This window comes from Bos taurus, chromosome 5 (assembly GCF_002263795.3).
Source record: "Bos taurus isolate L1 Dominette 01449 registration number 42190680 breed Hereford chromosome 5, ARS-UCD2.0, whole genome shotgun sequence".
In the NCBI taxonomy this organism is placed as follows: domain Eukaryota; kingdom Metazoa; phylum Chordata; class Mammalia; order Artiodactyla; family Bovidae; genus Bos; species Bos taurus.
Window position 1 is genome coordinate 107,983,856 of NC_037332.1, and position 21,592 is coordinate 108,005,447.

The 21,592-nt window shown below is 43.5% G+C and overlaps 1 protein-coding gene across 12 annotated transcripts in view; it reads left to right on the forward strand.

Annotated features, from left to right (window-relative positions):
• ERC1 (ELKS/RAB6-interacting/CAST family member 1) overlaps positions 1-21,592 on the forward strand; it is a 269,160-nt gene that overhangs the window by 199,430 nt on the left and 48,138 nt on the right. For all 12 annotated transcript variants that reach the window (XM_005207251.5, XM_005207252.5, XM_010805656.4 and 9 more), the window contains one exon: positions 5,120-5,264. In XM_005207251.5, coding sequence (XP_005207308.1) covers positions 5,120-5,264 — 145 coding nt within the window. The remainder of the gene's footprint in view (positions 1-5,119; positions 5,265-21,592) is intronic.

Consider the following 21,592-nt stretch of genomic DNA (forward strand, 5'->3'; position numbering starts at 1 on the left):
TAGTGAGCATGCCAGGTACACAGCAGTGGGCTCGTTAAAAACTATTGAAAAGGAGGATCCAGCCAAACTTGGGTATTGGTTCTGGGGAACAAAGAGGAAGTCAGATCGTTTCAGTGTTGCCAGTCTGTGGGCCTCAGAGTGTGGTGATTCAGTTAACATTGAATGAGAGATTCGTCATAATGGCTGAAAAATGTGACTCGGTGTTGACATTTACATTTCTGGTAGTTCTGGGTATCTTAGCAAAGGCGGCTGGAGAGAACAGAAGACGCTCGGGAACCAGAGTTTGGAAGATCAAAGCACTCCAGCCAGGCTCACTGAGCTGTTGCAGCTGGTGTCTCCGCCATGCTCCTCGAGACCTCCATCAAGGGAGGCTGAAGGGACCTGCTCACCAAGTGAAATGAAGAGCGAGGATTTCACTCTGGATAGTTAATTGGTTAAATTTGAGTAAAGGGGGCCTTTGTGAGAGAACCAGGACTTCAGATTTATCTTATTGGGGTAGATTCGGCTCTGCCTGCACATCCTTGTCAGTGGTCCATCCAGAGCCACCAGTCTAGTCGTTGCTTCATCCGCTTGCTCTCGGGGGGTTTTCTGGATTATGGAATTTATGAAACATGATGATGTAATCAGGCCATTTGAATACCCAGTTGGAGGAAGAGGGAAAAATAAACCCTTCTAACATGCCTCCATTCTTACTCCGTTTCTGTCTTGTGTTTATGTTACACCCACAGGCTTATCTAGGACTCTTAAATTACTAGTCACCGTCATTCCGACAGTGCGGTTATTTCTCATTCACTAGTGAGAGAGGGCTCATGGGTCGTCCTCAAAGGTGCAGGAATCGCCTGAGGATTTTGACCCTCACTTGCATGGGTTTTTGCCTTTTGCTTCTGAAATCTGCTGGAAGAGAGAGGGGACAGAGGAGGTGGTCTTACCATTTCTTGAAGCTGAGTTGCCACAGCTGAACTTGTTGAGACATCTTGATTCTGTTAGCGTTCACAGGTCAAAGGACAGGTTCAACTGTTCTGGTCGTTAAAGCCCCAGGGATGGAGTGACCAGACTAATGACTTAAAGTTGGATTTCTGTTACTGCCTCCTCATTATGCAGGTCAGGTGGCCTGTTGGTCATGCAGTGGGGGGTCACTAATCACCTTGAAGGATTTCGTGTGCACATTTTTCAGTTTTTGTTTTTTAACTGAGGAAAAGCCACTAACAGAACAAGGGGAGTAATTTGGGTGGAAGAGCGTTTTGGTTCCTGTCTGCCTTCTCTGGGCTTGTGGCCTGCGTATGTTCCCTTGTCTGTTTTATGTGTTACTCCTGCGGCTTATGGGGGCTGAAGTCGGAAGGAGTCTCATTTCTGTAGCACCAGCAAGTGCTCTTTTCTGTGGAGAGCCTTCAATTAGCAAAGCTGCTGAGGTCGATTATCCGTCCCCGCCAAGGCTCATTTTCTCTGAAATAAGCCTTAGTAGTAGTTGAATAGCTGACTTTCAGATCACAAGTCATTGACTCTGATTAGAAAGGAACCATTTCAGTTATTTTTTTCGTCTTCATACTTTTCTGTACCTTTCCATTTTTCTCCAGTGAATGGATGTGACTTCGTTGTCAGAAAGTAGCTTGTTTTTCAAAGCAATTATATTAAGAATAGATGGTTACTAAAATAAAATTTTTTGCTGTTTTTCTTTTTTTTTTTTTCAGTCTAAATTCCATTCCTCTGAAATGCAGGGTATTCTTAAAATTTTAATTTAGACACTTGAATGCTCCCTGTAAAGCTTAGCCATGGAAGTTTACCTACTGATATTGTCTTTACTATCACTTTTACTGAGGGAACAAGACTTTTTCTTATTCCCCAAAAATTAGATGAATTACTGTTTATCAGCTTTACTTTTTGTGCCCATCCCCCAAATTATTTTCAAGACGTTGTTCTCCCCTGTGGTGTCCATTGCAAATTTACCAAAATTTAGATAGACTGATACTATCTCTGTCCTCTTCCAAAAGCAAGAGAAAAACCCCAAAACTAATAAACCCACAAAAGATACGACATTACGGAGTTAACATCATCATATGTACAATATGTGATCAAAACCTTTTATTCTCTTGACCATGAATTGCCCTTTTTAGGCACATACACAGGTAAGAAATCAATATCCAGAGTGTACTTTTAAAATGGAAAGGACAGTGATATATTAATCTGCTAGGGAATTTTTAGAGGGTGAGAGCCTTGGGTATTGGGAGAGAAAATTTGATTCTGTGCAGTTCATAACATATTATCAATGAGCTATATAATCAACACTCAATAAGAAGTAAATAGCATCAATGACATAAAATTTCTATAGAAATTTTATAGAAATTCGTATAGAATCGTATAGAAAAAGGAAAAAGTCTACAAAACATGTATCTTATTAAGGAGGCACCATTCCAATAGCCCAGACGCCAATGCCACATCCTTTATTTTAAAATTTAGAATCTGAGTTGTCATCTGTTATATTGCATTTGGAGAATGTGACATTTTACCCCAGAGATTAACTCTACCACATTAGCTGGCCAAGCATACCATTTATAAGAGTCAAGATGCTTCAATTCAGGCAAGATGCTTCAACAACATAGCCTGCTTATTAGTATTTCATATTGTCGTGCTTATTTCCTTAAGCACAGAATGGAACTCAGATCCCGTGGCCTTTTGTCTGGCATTCAGCAAGTGTTCTCATGACTTGGTCTAACTGGACAGAATAATTTCTCTTTCACTCATCTTCTGTTACTTGCCTGTTGCTAAATGTGTGATTCTGACTTGGATGCACAGAAACGCAGCCCCCTTCTTGAAAAAGTGCATTTCTCATTCCAGCTTGTCAGTCTCCACGCTCCCCGAAAGGGAACAGATGACAGCAATCAGCAGGAAACCGCAGAGTGAGACCATCTTGAACTCCTTCACCTTTAAGCTCATTTCACCACTTAACATATTTTTTTCAAGTGGTCAGTGGATATATTTAGACTGTCGTTATCCCTTTGGTGTCGACTAGAGCTTCATGGGATAAGCCATCTGCCATTTCTTAGAGTCACAGAAAGTGGGGACAGTGGAAAGTTATCCTGGGGTCAGTGAATCTTCCCTTCCAACAGCAAGACTCATTAAACAAATCTTCATTTCCGTGATGTAAACTGACCTACATCTTCCATTTGTTAGCACCGCTTGTTCAGAGCTCCCCAGACCTCCCCATCCAAATACGGAATATCCTTGTCAGAACATTCAAAAGAGAGCCTTCCAGTTTGTGGCTGAACTAAAACTCTTCCATATGACTGCTATTGAAGCCTAATTATCTTAACAAGAGACAGAAGCAAGGTTAAACTTGGGCAGTGCCTTCTCAGATTCAGCACTTCCTCGGGTCAAAAGCTCAGGCCACTTATATAGTTCCTGTAAATCAAAGCTGTCTTCTTCCAGATGACTTGTTCCCTAAAAGATGAGCTCCAAAGGAATGCATTTGGACTATGAGACTAATTGTTCACCAGCTTCCTTCTGATTATTTTGTAAATTTCTTAGTTCAACATCCCACCCCACCCTAAAATCCCACTTTTTCCTTCTGGATATGAACCAAAAATAGTTGTTAGCTAAACCACTTGGAATCAGTAGAGTTTAAATCGTTGTCTCAAAGTGTGCAGATCATTGCCAAATAAAGCCCAGTTGTTGTTGTTCAATCATTAAGTCATATCTGACTTTTTGTGACTCCATGGACTGCAGCATACCAGGCTTCCCTGCCCTTCGCTATCTCCCAGAGTTTGCTCAAACTCATGTCCATTGAGTCGATGATGCCATCCAACCATCTCATCCTCTGTTGTCCCTTTCTCCTCCTGCCCTCAATCTTCCCCAGCATATGGTCTTTTTCAGTGAGTTGGCTCTTTGCATCAAGTGACCAAAGTATTGGAGCTTTAGCATCAGTCCTTCCAATGAATGTTCAGGGTTGATTTCCTTTAGGATTGACTGGTTTGATCTCCTTGCCGTCCAAGGGACTCCCAAGGGTCTGCTCCAGCACCACAGCTCAAAAGCATCAATTCTTTGGCACTCAGCCTTCTTTATGGTCCACCTCTCACATCCGTACTTGACTACTGTAAAAACTATAGTTTTGACTAGACAGACTTTTGTAGGCAAAGTGATGTCTTTGCTCTTTAATATGCTGTCTAGATTTGTCATAGCTTTCCTTCCAAGGAACAAGCATCTTTTAATTTCATGGCTGCAGTCACCACCTACAGTGATTTTTGGAGCCCAAGAACATAAAATCGGTCACTGCTTCTATTGTTTCCCCATCTTTATGCCATGAAGTGATGGGACCAGATGCCATGATCTTCATTTTTTGAATATTGAGTTTTAAGCCAGCTTTTTCACTCTCCTCTTTGACCCTCATCAAGAGACTCTTCAGTTCCTCTTTGCTTTCTTTCGTAAGGGTGGTATCATCTGCATATCAAAGGTTGTTGGTATTTTTCCCAGCAGTCTTGATTCCAGCTTGTGATTCATCCAGCCCAGCATTTCACATGATGTACTCTGCACAGAAGTTCAATAAGCAGGGTAACAGTATACAGCCTTGATGTACTCTTCAGTGTTCTCGCCTTGAGAACAGGCATGAAAAATACAGCCCTGACTGGAAACGTCTTTGTATTGAGATCCATAGATGCCCCAGGAATCGCTGGCTGGTTTCCTAAATCCTGTTTACTAAGTTTGCTATTTGTTATACATTATGTACATAAAAATGTGTTCAGTTTTAGTGGTACCTGGTTTCTCTGGAAGCCACAGAATACTTATCAAAAGGATGAGTCAAATCAGTAAAACTTGTAAATGACAGAATAGTTCTTACCTAAAAAAAAAAAAAGTAATGAACTTTGTTTACTTTTCCAAGTTTAACTGCAACTGGATCTAAAGAACTCTCTATTCAGATGTCAGTGTAATGACCTGATAAAAACATTTAGAGTCGAGAGGACCTGAATGGGATTTCTGCCCAGACCCCAAGTTCAGGTGTGAACTGAACCCCAAGTTCAGCTGTGTACTCTGAGACCTAGCTTCAACCCCCATAAATGGGGTAATGGTGGTAGTAACCCGAGAGGATGGCTGTGAGGGCTGAAGTCTGGGCGTGTTCTCTCTCACGCAGGCAGGAAGCCCTTCTGGCCGCCATCAGTGAAAAAGATGCCAACATAGCTCTCCTGGAACTGTCGTCCTCGAAGAAGAAGACGCAGGAGGAAGTGGCCGCCCTGAAGCGGGAGAAGGATCGGCTGGTACAGCAGCTGAAGCAGCAGGTATGACTGATGGGGGACAGGGGGTGGGGGCCGCCTGCATCCTTGCCAGCTGTGCACGCAGGTCAGACGTCTGACCCATGTCCAGTTCGTCTTCCCGAGCAGAGACCTCAGCCTTCAAGCCTCTGGCTCCATCCAGGAAGCACAGAGCCTTCTTGGTAAGAGGACTGGTTGAGGAGGTGTCACACATCTTTGGAGAATGTTTCTTAACTTTTACAGTGGCTGGAGGAAATTAGTGCAGTTCTGCCCACTTGAATTGAAAGAAGTGTTTTTGGTTGTTGATGGTTTTTATTTATTTCTGCACATCTCTCTGGGTCAGGCCCCAGGGGTCCATAGCACTGACCGCTATGTGGCCTTGGCAAGTGCTGGGGGGTATCTTCAAGGGCTGTCAGAGTCCTGAGAGGTGCCTCCAGGTCCAGAGGCCACGTGTCAGGGCAGGCGGCAGTGGAGTGGAACTGGTGTGCTCTTACCACCGACTGGTGAGAAGGTTGGTTTTTTACATCCCATCAGACACTCTCTGTAGAAGGCACTAAGTATATTTTCATTTAACTAATTTCCTGTTCTTCAAGGCTGGGTAAGCTCTGACAGTGAGAGAAACGTTTTGCCCTTTTTTCTTCCACCCAAAACCTTCCCCAAATTTAATGCTGAATACTTGTGTGAGCCCATTCATTTGTGAAAATAAAAGCTAGAAATCTCCTCTTTGATGATGGTTGCACAACAATATAAATACACCTAACAGACATAACTATACAGTTAAACAGGGTTAAAATGGTAAATTTTATGTATACTTTACCACAGCTTTTAAACTGGGGGAAAATGTTTTCCCCTTTGAAAGTAATGAGAAAGCTGACTGTTGAAATCCTCTTTATCTGTGCTGCGCCCACTTCAGTGGCCAGTCCTGTGCCGCTCGCAGGGTCCACTCCCACTTCCTCATGTCCTCCCCCTCTCTCACTCTTCCTGTGCACTTCAGCTGCCCACGATTGCTCTTCTGCCTGAAGTGACTGGAGTAGAAAGGAGTTTTTCAAGTTAAGGAATTTCTTTTCTACTTCTAGAGGATCAGTCATCAGTTGATAGCGTAATATTTAACGTTTGAATGAGCAGAAATCAGTATTTATGCAATAAGGAAATTTTCTCTGTTTGTAGACATTAAAATTGCTTATAAATAGACTTTATTTGTGTGACTGATTTTGCTGAGAAAAACACCAGAAGATGTCCCCTTCTGCAAGATGGAAGGGTGACCAGCAAAAACAACCCAGTGCTCATGAACAAAAATATTTGCAGCTTATGTAGGTAATACCCGTGGCTCAGCTGATAAAGAATCCGCCTGCAATGCGGGAGATCTGGGTTCAATCCCTGGGTTGGAAAGATCCCCTGGAGAAGGGAAAAGCTACCCACTCCAGTATTCTAGTCTGGAGAATTCCATGGACTGTATAGTCCATGGGGTAGCAAAGAGTCGGACACGACTGAGCAACTTTCACTTTTATGTAGGTAATACCCACTAAGCACTGGGACCCCTGAACCATCATCCCCTTAAGAGACGGAGTCACTGTGAACTTCTACCCTCTTCTGGGTGCTGGTGACGCAGGGTCAGGAAAGCTTCCCCTTTGTGGAAGGTTCACCTATTTTATTCAGCATTTCTAAGAATTCTGCCACATAAGCATTTTCAGATCACCTAGTTTGACCAAAAAAAAAGACTTCTTTCATAGTACACGAGAAAACTGAGCAAAGAAAATATCACTTTGTCATGCAGTCCCACATTGCTCATTCTGTCTCATTTTAACAGCCATGATTAATTCTAATTGGTCCTTATGTCATATTTTCTGAACAAATGATCAGTTTCTGTTACACTCAGTAGAAGAATTTCAAATGAATGAGCCTGCTCAGCTGACTGAGGAGTCTGAGGGGTGGTAGATAACACGCCTGTACTTCTGCAAAGGCTGCAGAAAACTCAAGTGAGCTACCCTGTATCTGTATGTCTATATATTATTCACCCCTGCCGCACCACACCCCCCAACCCATTTCATCAGGGGACAGCTAGTGGAGATCAGTTAGTGTCTCCAGAGAGAACCAAGATCTCCAGACGAGCAGTGAGTCCCACACAACTGCATGGTAAGCTGAGGTGTCCCGGTGCGTGTCCTGCAGAAAGGTGTCTCCCCCGGGGGAAGCAAGCTGATGCCCAAGCCTGCTCGGGTCTCTGGCTTTCTGGTCTGCTGTCCCAGGCCAGACATCACCTTCTGTCCCTGCAGTCTTTTCACCGTGGTTTTCACTCTCCTTCCTTGCATCCCTCCCCTCCGGCCGCCCACAGGGCGCTTCCAGAAGTTGGAGACCGTGTCCTCTTCAGTCGGGTGTTTCCGTAAGCATCCTTTCTAGTTTTCTGTTACGTTGTGTGTGTCTTATGTGTTGAGCATTACCAGGCTGCTTAATTTCCCTGATCTCTCAAGTTCTCAATGGAAAAGGGGTACTTTACTGTTGCCCCAAGTATTTTCAATAGGTCCAGCATGGAAAAGCATCTGAATTCAGTGAGTCATGCATTAAGTAACCATCCGTTACCAACTTGTGCCCACCACCTAGTTACCAGGTGACCCGTCCCAGAGAGCTGCTGTGACACATGGGCCAGCTTCACAGTGCCCCCCCAACTTGTGGCTTCATCGGGCAGAGCTGAGGGCTCCGACAGCTGCCATGCAGGCCCAGGATACCGGCCCAGGCTGGCTGTTCTCACCTGAGACCCCTGTGAGCGCACAGTCCAGCTCTTGGTCAGGCCTGCACTTATCTGGCCTGTGGTTGGAGCCACAGGGCTTCCTCCCAGAGTTACTCCCACGGCCCTGGGCTCTGCTCCATTTGGGCTTCTCTGTGGGGTGGCTCAGTATGTGGGGCTGGCTCCCCCTTAGGCAAGCGATCAGGGAGGGGAGAGAGCAGTCAGGACGTTAGAACCTGTCTCAGTGGGGCCACCGCCACTCCCCTCATCCTGGTGGCCACGTCCACCTGCCCTACAGCGTCAGGGTCATTGCGGGCTGGCCACCTGGGCAGTGAGTGAGCAGCAGATAGCAGTGTCTTCCTGCATGAGACACTGCTCAGCCCTGGACAGGAACACGTGACAGAGGGGGCATGGTTTGGAAACACCGAGACGTGGAGAAATACGTGCTGTGCGATTCCAGGTTCTGCTCAGCTCTAGGGAAGACTACAGTAACCTCAGAAAGCAGATGAGACATCACAGCAGAGCCTGCTCGTCTCCTGCCGCCTCCGCCCCCAAGAGGCAGACAGGTGTGTCCTTGCCAGGCCTGTCTCCCTCTTCCTCTGTGTTCAGGACCTTGCTCATCGTCACATCAGCAGGTCTGATCCCTGCATGTGTGCTCATCTCCCTTCCCTCACTCACCCCCCATCCTCGGGACTGAAGACGCCAGGACTTAGGGCTGAACTCTCTGAGCACAGGGCCCTCGTGCGTGACTGTTTGCTCCCCGTGACGTCAAGATTCCTTCTGCCAGGCTCAGCATCACCCACACACCAGTCTCAGGCCAGAGGAGGTGTGTGCCCAGGGCAGACCTAGCGGACAGCGGTGCCCCTGAGCGGGCTCTCTTGGATGCAACCTACTGAGCGCCCTGTTGTCCCCAGTGTTGGGCCCTGGCCACCAGCTCTGGAGCAGCTGGGAAAGCCCATTCATCTGAGTGTTAAACTAGCTTAAAAGGGACATCTAGGGACTTCCCTGGCGGTCCAGTGGTTTAGAATCCACCTTCCGATGCAGGGAACATAGGTTCCACCCCTGGTTCGGGAACTAAGATCCCACATGCTGCGGGGCCAATTAATAAATAATTTTTTTTTAAAAAGTGACCTCTATGGAGAAAACTGGAGCCTGTTATACAGAGTGAAGTAAGTCAGAAAGAGAAGTACCAATATAGTATATTAATGCATATATATGGAATTTAGAAAGATGGTAACCACAAACCTATATGCAAGACAGCAAAAGAGACATAGATGTAAAGAACAAGCTTTTGGACTCTGTGGGAGAAGGGGAGGGTGGGATGATTTGAGAGAATATCATTGAAACATGTATATTACCATATGTGAAATAGATGACCAGTGTGAGTTCGATGCATGAAGCAGGGCGCTCAAAGTCGGTGCTCTCGGTCAACCCAGAGGGATGGGATGGAGAGGGAGGTGGGAGGAAGATTCAAGATGGGGGGACACACGTGCACCTGTGGGTGATTCATGTCAATATATGTCAAAACCACCACAGTATTGTAAAGAAATCATCCTCCAATTAAAATTAAGTAATTTTTTTAAGTGACCTCAAATGTTGAAGGGAGAGCAATAAAATGACTTTTTGTTCTATGAAGAGAACAGAAACAGTTAAAGCTACAATGTCAGTGAGAAAGAAAGAAAGCAAGCAGCAAGTGCAGAGGTAGCTTGAGTACTGTAGCAGCCGCTCCGGACACGTGTCCCTCTCGCTGAGCGCCGGCCCCTGATGACGAGGCCAGCCTTGGGACCGTCCGTGTATCCACTCCCCACATGTCGCTGAAGTCAGGTGCTTGGCCAGGGCGGTCATTCCTCGGAGGACGCATGGGGTCCGGCATGGCCAGAGGACCCTCCTCTGTGTGCAGCCCTGGCCTGTCGTGTACCTGCTGTGTCCACGAGGGGACAGCCACCCTCCCAGCTGTCCTGTGGGCCCTTATCCCCTCTGTGGCGAGTGAAACCCGTCCGGTTAGGATATACTGCATCCAGGAGTTGACAGAATAGACAATTACTGGTCAGTGCCTGTTTCATGACTCAACTGCCTGTACTGACTTGGTCAGATAAACGTGCTCATCTCGTTTTAATTATCCTGCCTCCGTTCAGTCCTAGATTCTTACATATTAAGTCTTCAGTGTACATACTTTTTCCTTTAAACCACCACAAACATTAGGATCAGCTCCATGTTTCCTGCCAACGGCATCCAGATTTATTTGAAAGGAACTGGATGCAAAGCGTTTTCCGTTCCCCGTCCTCCCCGCTGGAATTGCCTCCTACTTCCTCAGCTTAATCTCTGCTTTAATCTTGACTTCAAGACTCATCTTTGTAGTTTGGAATTTCCTAGCCATGGAATCAGCTCCTTACCTTTAGGAAAGCCAGCCTTTGCTTATTTTCACTCACACATTTGTCCCTTCTTGGGCAAAAGCTGTCCAGGAGGCAGGCACTTTGTTTTTTATTGGAGTACATTTGCTTTATACAGTTTGTGTTCGTTTCTGCTGTACAACAAAGTGAATCAGCTATGTATATCCATGTATCTCCTCTTTTTTGTATTTCCTTCCCATTCATGTCACCAAGGAGCACTGAGTGGAGTTCCCTGTGCTGTAGAGTAGGTTCTCATTATTGGTTATCTGTTTTGTGTATAGTAGTGTATTTGTGTCAATCCCAATCTCCAAATTCATCCCCCCACACACACACACCCCACCTCCCCTCTTGGTGTCCCCACGTTTGTTCTCTGCATCTGTTCCTGTGTTTCTGTTTTTCAAATAAGATCATCTACTTCCAACTCATTATGGCCGTGCAAGACATGAGCCCCCTGTTACACAAGCACCCATTCCCCCCACACCAAGAATCCACGTATGTGAAGCTCTTTTTTAAAAACCGAGATGTAATTGACATACAGCATCATATTAGTTTTCAGTGTGCAACATAATTGTATCTATGTGTGTATTGTGGTCAGTGTACATCTATCACTACATTTTTTTTTTTCTTGTGATGACAACTTTTAAGATCTTGACTCTCAGCGGCTTTCAAATATGCAGTGCAGTGTTGTTAATTGTTACCACCATGCTGTACATCACAGCCCCAGGATTTAATAACTGCAAGTCTCTACTCTTTGACTTATAAAGAGTAAGTAGATAACACGCCTGTACTTCACTTATAAATCTCTTCACTTATAAATCTCTTGATATCTAAGTGTTGGACACAAATTTATTCTTTTGGTTTTCTTAACAAATCAAGTCACAAGCTTCCTCAGTTAACCTCTCTGGGTCTTATCTTCCTCATCTGTAATGTTGGATGGATAGATAAAATTGATTTTGAGGTCTAAAGTCTATATTTTCCAATTTTTGACAAGTCAGTGTATTTACCTGTAGCTGTATTATCTGCTAACTGCTGACATTAAGGACAGTTTTAAAAGAAGCAGTTGTAAAGCATAAGGAAACACATATGTAAGGATTGTTTAAAACTGTCTATAGATATTTGCTTATCTTATGAAAGTAATAAATATTGCATTTTAAAGTTTGAAAAAAAAATCCTGGTTACTCACTATCCCCCTGAAGCCTTTTTCGTATCCTGCAAAGAAATGGATCCTATTTTGATGAGTTCTGCCTGCCTGGAGTTCGGTGAAGTCCAGAGGCTGGGAGACACAGGGAAATCTGAATTCCTCCCAGGCTCCTTCCTTCCATCTGTTCCGTCTCTTTTGTCATCAGTTCCAGATGTAGGCAGATTCTTCACAGAATTTGATAAGACCCTCTCTTCCCCTTGTTTCGAGCATCACATCTCGCTTGCCGTTCCTATTGTCAGACTGCCGCCTTCTGTGATGCCGCGGGGAATTTATAAATCTTTCTGATCCCTCCTGAATCGTCTCAATGCAAATAAATCAACCTCGATTTCCTGCCCCTCTGCACGTGCCCCTCCCGTTCCTGACCCCTCGCTGTCTGTCAGGTGGCATGATTTATAGCTGCTTCCTGAGCCCCTTGACCTTGGTCTGAGGATCTCATTAAGCGTGAGTAAGAAGACAGGTTCAGGGTGATTCACCTTTCTCCCACTCAGCTTCTCTTGGTAGGAATCAGATCAGTACGCTCCACAGAATCTGTTCCTGCTGCCTCTTTTGGTCTCTCTGAAAGAATGTGAATACTTACGAAAAGCGAATATAGAATTAAGTGATACTTGTACTCAAGGAAACAAGAGGAGTGATGGTAGACAAACTGCAGCATTAACCATCACAGAGTACCCTTCCCATGGACAGCCCACACGACCAAATTAAACTATCTGTACTACTGTCTGGCTTTCTTGAAAAAGCATTCACAGATACGAATATCCAAATTTTATTGAGTTAAAGCTTGTTTTGAGTGCTTCACACAAATTAAGTCATATAATTACACAGAAACCACCCTGTGAAGCACAATTATCCTTATTGTACAGAGGAGATGCTGAGAGAGCGAGAAATTTGCCCAGAGTCACATGGCTAGTAAGCACGGAGCTAGGATTCAGAACAGACCATGTCACTCCACTGCCAACATTGACGATTGCTACACCAAAATGTGTTGCCATCATCATAGGCTTTCGGTTAGAGATTTCAGTATCCTTTGTGTGTATTAATTGCTCGGTCATGTCCGACTCTTTGCAACCTCATGAACTATAGCCCACCAGGCTCCTCTGTCAATGGAATTCTTCAGGCAAGTATACTGGAATGGGTTGCCATTTCCTTCTCCAGGGAATCTTCTTGACTCAGGGATCAAACCCAGGTCTCCTGCATTGCAGGCAGATTCTTTACATCTGAGCCACTCAGTAGCATTTAGCTGTATCATTAATAACCCAGTAATTCTGTCTCGTGCACTTTAATAAATTCTTTCCTAAGTTACAGTGAAAATAAATTTGCATAAAGGACTGTGCTCAGTCAGAAAAATTCAGAATCTCGACAGGCCAAAATCTCTTCCCCACCTTATATCAAAGGTATCTTCTCATTTCAACAATTATTTTAGAAATTGTTGACTGAATGAGAGAGAAGTCTAATTGAGAACTCAGTATCTGAAATCAGATAGACTGATTCTTAAGCAGCCAAATTTGAAGAGCTATGTGCTTAAAACCCTAAATTACCATCACAAATAACTCTGGTAATAAAATACTGTTACTATCATATATGTACATGGGCAGAGAAATGGAATGGGTGTGTCAAGAAAATGGTGTGTGAAAACGTGGAAATATCAACAAAGAAAATCTAAAGAGAAACCCAAAAAGAAATTCTGGAGCTGAAAAGTACACTAGCCAAAATGAAAAATTCACTTAGAGGGGTTCAGAGCAAATTTGAGCAGGCAGAAGAATCTGTGCACTTGAGGATAGGATAATGGGAATTATCAGGGCTGAGGAACGGAAAGAAAAATGACTTAAGAAAAGTAAACAGAGCCTAGAGACCCCTGGGGCAGCATCATGTGGACCAGCATGCACATCATGGGAAGGAGGAGAGGGCAGGAAAGGGGCAGGGAGAATATCTGAAGACATAATGGTGAAAACGTCCCATATTTGCTGAAAGACAGCAAATTCCAAGTTAGGTGAATTCAAAATGAGACAATTATAGTCAGACTTTCAAAAGATGAGGAGAGAAATCATCACATACAAGGGATCCTCAGTAGGGTTTTCAGCAGATTTCTCATCAGAATCTTTGGAAGCCAGAAGACGAAGACTTCTTTGGGGAGGCTGATATATTCTAAGAGCTAAAAGAAACCAAGAATCCTATATCCAGTAGAACTATCCTTGAAAAATGAGGGAGAAATTAAGACATTCTGAGTTAGGCAAAAGCTGCAGGAGATCATGGCCATTAGATCTGCCCAACAAGAAACGCTGATGGGCGTCCTGCAAGGTGAAAGAAAAGACCGCTAGATGGTAGTCTGAGACTGGCGTGGAGAAGTAAAGACCTCAACAGAGGTAAACACTTGGGCGATTATAAAAGCTAGTATTGTCGTAACAGTGTTTTATAACTGTAGTTTTTGTTTTCTACATGACTTAAGAAAGTGAAACCTACACGCACATGTGTAGGCATTCCAGGGGTGACTGCGGTCCTCGGGTGGAGTGTGACTACCACCAAAATAGAGCTACAGTTTGGGGTGATCAGATGAACCTGGTTGCAGACACGGGTACCTGTAGTGATGTGGCTGCAGAGATGTGAACTGGATAGGCTGTTCTGACCCAGAATGTCCTGGAAGCTGCTGCTAAGAGTTGGGTCACCTTCGGACACATGCAGGCCCCATCTCCTAGTCCCCATACCCCCGCCTCCGCCCGAGTTCCCAGTCTGTTCCAGGACTGGGAGGAGACGGACCAGGGCTTGCTGGTGGAAGAGAGGTGCTCCATGGCAGGCCTGCCAGGGCAGCTTCCGACTTCTTCTGACCCCTCACAGCCCTGCTGTGGTCTCTAATCAGCTGCCCCCAAATGCCTCCATCTGTTGGAAAGAAGGTTTTCGGGCCCCCCATGCCTTTAACCACAGTTGTCTTTGCTCGTTCAGTTCGAGAATGAGCTCGTTGCTGGTTCTTTTGTGTGTGCTTTTTTATTGACTCCTAGGTGTTTGGAGTTTCACGCTATGTGGCTCTGGATCCTATGTAAACCTCTGCTTCACGTTTACTCTGTCCCCCAGCCCCAGTACCTTATGATGTGTTTCAGAAAATGATGCCTTTGGTAGCAGGTGCATTTTGCTGCCTGTTTGTTCATTCACTAAGTTGTGTCTGACTCTTTGCAACCCCATGGGCTGCAGCACATCAGTCTTCCCTGTCCTTCACCATCTCCCAGAGTTTTCTCAAACTCATGTCCATTGAGTTAGTGATCCATCCAACCATCTCATCCTCTGTTGCCCCCTTCTCCTCCCGCCCTCAGTCTTTCCCAGCATCAAGGTCTTTTCCAATGGGTCAGCTCTTCTCATCAGGTGGCCAAAGTATTACAGCTTCAGCATCAGTCCTTCTGATGAATTTTCAAGGTTTTCCTTTAGGATTGACTGGTTTGCCGTCCAGTTTAACTAATTTATTCAGCCACTAATTCCTTTTAAATGACCCTTAATGAGTATTCATTCCTTATTAGAATCAATCTATGCCTGGTACTTCTTGTTTATTTCTAGAAATCAAAGTTTTTTCAAATACTTGAGTTTATTGAAATGATCAGTGAAGTATTTCTACAGCTTCAAGTATAGGAGATCAATTTAAGATACTTTTTTAAATTAAGAATTTTTTTTTAAGAAAGGCCTGATTATAATAAATGTCAGGGTTATTTTCCTTTCACAAAAGACTAAAAGCTGTTTAGCTCAATTTCACACACACACAGAGAAGTAACTTTGGAGACTAGAGAAGATACCTAGAATGCGTTGGTCAGTGTTTGTTGATTCCAACAACTTAACCACGTCTAAAAGTTTGTGAGAGCACCCAGGTACAGAGAAGTCCTTTTGCGGTGAGGTCTCAGAGCAGGAAGACAAGCTGGAGCTGAGGGTCTTGGCCCTGTGTCCGTTGCTCAGGGTGGGTGGTTTCCATTAAGAACCGAATGCGCTCACGTCCCAGGTTTGTTTGAAGGTGCTTCAGTGCACGTGCGCGTGAGTGTGCGGTTCATAGTTGACACTGAGTCAGTTCCGTTCATTCCCTTTCCATGCACGGACCATGGTTTTGTCAAAAGAAAGCATAAAGTCCCCTCAGAACTTCAAGAATTTTGATCCTTCTTATCTGAAATGCATCTTTTTTCTTGTGTGTGTGTGTGTGTATGTGTTTAAAGTGCTTAGAATTTCTGAAGATTACCCCGTTGCCTGCTTGGCTATTCCTCAGACAGGGGAAATGTTTTTTTTGTTTGTTTTTAGTGAAAAGCATTAAATAAATGTGTTTACTAAAGGAAAGGGTGTCTTGTTTGAAGGGAGAATACTGAACTTTTCTGCTTTGCAGCACAAAATTGTTGGGTTAAGATGCATTATAATTGATACCTGTGGTTTGTACCACCATTCTTGAGAAAGTGATTTTTTTAAGATTCTGTTTGACACCATCTAAGATTTTTTTTTTTAATGGAGGGGATCTGTCTTTTCTGTTACATGTGAAGGAATTTAATGTCACTTCTCTTTTTTTTGTGGCCCCCATATCTAAAATTTTAACTGTGTGTGCTTAGCCACCCAGATGGCCTGATCTGTAGACATAACTCTATGGTAAATGCTCTCGGACCCTGGCCTTTGTTCACTGGTTTCTAGAATAACAGAAAACGCCTGCCTACATTATCTTCTTTCCTTAGATGTGACAGTGAGTCTCACTGTATCTGGCTAGCAGTCCCTTAAATATTTTGCAAAATGTGGGGCTTCTGTTTCTTTAAGGACACACACAGCTGGAAGAAACGATGCTGGTAACCTTAAAACTCGAATAGGGTTGCTTCAGGTTTATTGCAAAGGTGAGAAGTGTGTGCTAGAAAGTGAGGCAGTGATCAGGAATAAAGTTTCAATCGCACTTTGTTTTAAACAGTCTCATTTCAGACACCGGTTTGGGTCAGTTTAGCAAGTTGGCCTACGAGCTATTCCATTCCTGGAACTCTGTGGCTTCGTGGGTCTGGCTCTGAGTTTTCACCTTGGTGTACTGCAGTTCCACACCACAGCCCCGCCAGAAACAGGACAGCGCTCAAAACTTAGAAATTCTTACAAAGTGTCTTTTAATTTTTAAACACTGGATATATCTTTATCTTCATGTTAATATTCATTGAAAAAGAGAAAGTATAGGCTGCTGTCCCTCCAGAGTTCAAAGGTAAAGTCTTCATGGCATATAGGAAAGAGTTAGACATACCTAATAAGCAGGACTATGTATTAAGATTAATAAATAAATACTTTCTGGTGGCTAAGGAGGAAGGAATATGTGATTGTTTGTTGGGGAAGCAAGGAGTCCCACACAAACCTTTCTGAGAACTAAGGAATGATTATAATAAGATGAAAAAAACCTAGGCTCCTTTATTTTTTTATTTTTTAAAAAGAGCAAGTAGAAAGTTTGCTATGTGTTTGTTTTCTTTACTTTCTACCAAGAGTGGGGGAAAAAGCAGGGTTTTGGTAGGAAACACAGAGTATGTTGAAAGAACAGACATCCTGTGAACTGAAAGCCATAAATGGTGACGTATCCAAGAATACCCTTGAGATGAGAGAGGAAGATTACATGAATCCTTAAGGAAAAAAATCCCCTGAATACCAAAACAAATACCTGAATATCCATAATCAAAAGTTCTCCTTTTTCTTACATAAATCAATTTGTATACGAGGAAATCAAAGGAAAAAACTCTGTGAAGCTAAGAAAACCAGAGTGCCTGGATTCTGGGCTTCTTTTTGAAGCTATTATAAGTAGCAGCAGTTATGTTTTTATTTGAGATAAAACTTTGCTGGTTAGTTAAGATGTCCATTTTCTTTTGGCTGAGACAACTCATTGTAATAATGCTGGATTTTTCATAGTTTTGAGAAATTCTGTTTGGTAAGCGTGTCTATTTTTAATTAATACAAATGGGAAAACAGCATTATTTAATCAAGATAATTTCATAGAAAAAGCTTTCAAAATATAAAACTCATTGCTGGAACAATAATAAAATACAATCCCAAATGCACCAACCTTAGAAAACAGATTCTTGAATTTGACAAACACGTGTTAAAAGGACTATATAGGTACATATGTGTGTACACACACACATGTACTAGCGATTTTACTGGGCACTGGGTTGACACATGGCTGAAGGAGTGCTCGTCCCAGCCCTCACAGACTCGATCCATGGGAAGAAGAGACATGCAGACGGGTTATGAGAATCTGACAGATTCAGAGAATCTGAAACGCTTTTTGTTCCCAACCTAAAGATACTGGATAAGCTTTAACTCCCTCTCAGAGTCTGTGGTGGAGAAGGAAATGGCAACCCACTCCAGTGTTCTTGCCCGGAGAATCCCAGGGACGGGAAGCCTGGTGGGCTGCCGTCTATGGGATCGCACAGAGTCGGACACGACTGCAGCGACTTAGCAGCAGCAGCAGCAGCAGAGTCTGTGATGTGTGATTGAGCTTATTGGCAGAAGAGGAAATCCGCAGGTGTCAGAAGCAAAGACAGTGTGCATGAAAGCAGCAGCAGCCCTAGGGTGCTGTGACCTGCTGTGACCAGTTCAGGTCAGGCTGGGTTTTAGGGTCCGCACGGCGAATGGAGCTGGAACATGAGGATGCCATGAACCAGGCGCTGAAACTGAACCTCTGCCGGGGCTGGGACATCAGAGGAGCGCTGTTCAAGGGGAAGGAGAGCAAGGCCAATTCAGCCAAACTTTTACTGCCAGTGAATGAGAAAAACTTTCCTCTGCCATGACCCTGGGAAGGATCCCCGGGTTCCCAGTAAGATGCCAGAATTTCCAGCAGATTTAGAGTACCACTGGGTGTGGGAAATTCCTACTGAAATACTGATACATTTTCACAATTACAGAATAACATTACACAGGTAACTCGGCATGTGCTACTGTAGTGTTAGCTATTGTAGTGTTTGTAATAGCAGTAGGGTGGGAAGAACCCAGGTGCCGGTTGATTGTAATAGCAGTAGACTGGAGATAACCCAGGTGTCCGGCGGTGGGTGCTGGTTGAATCAGTTATAGTACATCTAACAGAATGGAGGGAGAGATGGAGCCGCTTCTAGAATACTTTGGTAAATGAAAAAGCAAGAATAGTGTATTTAATATTCTACTTTTAAGAATATCATTTATTTGGCCATCCTGTGTCTTTCTTGCGGCTCCTGGGATGTAGTTTGGTGTAGCTCTCTGATGAGGGTGGGACCTAGGCCCCCTGCACTAGGAACGCAGAGTCTTAGCCGCGGACCAGCAGGGAAGTCCTCAGTATTCTACTTTTCATGTGACGAAGGTGGGTGAATGCAGAAATGTTTGTGAGAGTGCATGCTTGCTTACCGTACATAAAGAAAGATTTAAAGATGAATTTAAAATTTACGCCCAAAATTTCCTATGAAAAGAGGAAATGAATAGAATGGAGAAGCAGGGTTGAAAGCAGGTTTTCTCTGAAGGGACCTAGTTTTATATATAAAGTTTTGACCCTAGAATCATACGGATGTTTTACATAAATAAAAATAAAATCATATCAGAAAGTGGGGAAAGCAGTTCTTGAGTTTTGTAAACAGATGAATCTAGTTATTTGTTAAATTGTTGACATAGCCACATAGAGCCTAGGATTGTTTCAGCTAACTGTATATATTACAGATCTTTCTCTGTACATTCTCAGTAAAATACTCGCCAGTGAGAAGAAAAATAATGCAAAGAAATTTTAAAGCTCATGCTGAAGGCATATTGATAGTGGTTACATTGGTATTGGTATTTTCAAAGAACTATTCTGATGGATAAAGCCAATAAAAGCTAATTACATCATTGTAAGGAACCAAGGTTTTTCAGCTTAAGAGGAAAAAGGATATATAAAGTATAAAATCAAAGAGGTTAAGTAAAAACTTATTCTTTAAGGGTCGGATCTAGACTCTTAAATCTAAATTGAAAATACTGCTGTTCATTCATAATCTTCTTCATCTTTACAAAAAAGTTTTCCCCAGCTCTGAACTGAAACAGCCTGGAAGCAGCGATAATCCTGCAGCCCTGAGCATCCTAACCCACTGGTGTCCCGCTGACCAAGTGAGCTCTTCGGTAAAGTGGCTGATTCTAGATCTGGAGCAAGAAATGGACAGACAAGACGAGCTTAGCGTGTATTTGCCAGAATGCAGGGGTGATGTCACGTCCAAGGACACAGAAAGTCTGCCACATAGAAAGTGCGCAGGATGGTTCTCCTTTCCCATTGTGATCCTAACCAGGACCATAATTAAACTACCAAACTTGTTTCTCTGAAAAGCAAAACAGGATTGGTTGGGGGACTTCCCTGCTGGTTCAGGGGTTAAGACTTCACCTCCCAATACAGGGGGTGCAGGTTCCATCCCTGGTCAGGGAGTTGGGATCCCACATGCCCCATGGCCGAAAAGCCAGAAGGTAAACAACAGAAACCATGCTATACCAAATTCACTACAGGCTTTCAAAATGGTCCACATCAAAAAGAAAAAAGATCTTAAAATCAGTAGGAAACACATTTTTCTATTCTAGAGCTTGCCCTCTAGTTGAGAGAATAGGGTGTGAAGGTAGTCTGACAGTGACAGCTGTTGGGCTGAATTCAGCACAGTTCTCTCTTCTGATCCAGCTCTTGTCCTCTGCCTCCCGAACTGTTCCAAGGGAGCCCCCCAGAGCTGTCCAACCAGTGGAAGAGGAACTTTGCCAGCTAGAAAGATAAATGAACAACTCAAGAATAATTCATAGGGCTTCCCTGGTGGCTCAGTGGTAAAGAACCCGCCTGCCAGTGCAGCAGACACTGGTTTGATCCTTGGTCCAGGAGGATCTCACATGCCACAGAGCAGCTAAGCCCGTGCACAAGTACTGAGCCTGTGCTCTAGAGCCCAGGAGCTGCGACTGCTGAGCCCACACACTCTTGAGCCTGGCTCCACAAGAAGAGAAGCCACTCAATGAAAAGCCAACACACTGCAACTAGAGAATGAAGTTGCAGCAGTGAAAACCCAGCATAGCCAAAGATAAATTTAAAAATTTTTAAAGAATAATAACTAATTTATACTTTTTAATGTAATGAAGTTTAAAATAAAGCTCAAAGGTAATTTGTTGAAATTTTGTAAAATTTATAGCCAATGCTGCATCTGACCCACCTAAAAATAATGGAGACTATGCTTTTTTCATTTTATATATCAAATACCAATATAACAAAGTTTAACTGAAATTCACTATAATATTAATAAAATGATTTCCAAGGTTCAACGAATGTAGGCAGAAATCATTTTATTGCTTTCTTCAGGATAATTGGAAATAATGCTAATTAGTAAGGTTAAGTTTTATTTATATATTTTCTAAAATATCTCAGAATATTTCTAAGTATTATTCTTTCTAAAGCTCATTTAGGTAGGTTAATAGCATTCTCAGAAGCCAAAAAGCAAAGATTAGTGAACAACCAGATAACTGATCAGAATTCAAACATTTTTTAGTACCTGGGTTTGGATCACCAGCATATACTGTTTCTGAGCCTAACTAAAATATTTTTCTGTGAAGTGTCATTTCTGAACTGCCGTGTCTGAGCACTGATATCTCAGTCTCAGAAGAAAAGGTTAGCAATCTAAACGAGGAGCTCCTTTTCCTCTGGGAGGGTGGTGGTGGTTTAGTCGCTCAGTCGTGTCTGACTCTTGTGACTCCATGGGCTGTAGCCCACCAGGCTCCTCTATCCACGGAATTCTCCAGGCAAGAATACTGGAGTGGGTTGCCATTCCCTTCTTCAGGGGATCTTCCCAACCCAGGGATTGAACCCAGGTCTCCTGCACTGCAGGCAGATTTTTCACTGACTGAGCTACCAGCGAATTCCCTGAACGGGTGTATATAACTGTATACAGAGGTACACGTTTATGGCTTACAAAGTTGATTTCAGCAAGTTTCTTCCCATCTTTTTTTTCCCCCCCCTCTCTTTACTGCTTCAAACAATCTTATTCTTCATGTCAGGGGACCAAGGGAGTCCAGCTGTCTGCATAGGCACGTGGCATGGTTCAGAAGGGAAGATATTTGGCTAAAAAGCACCTTT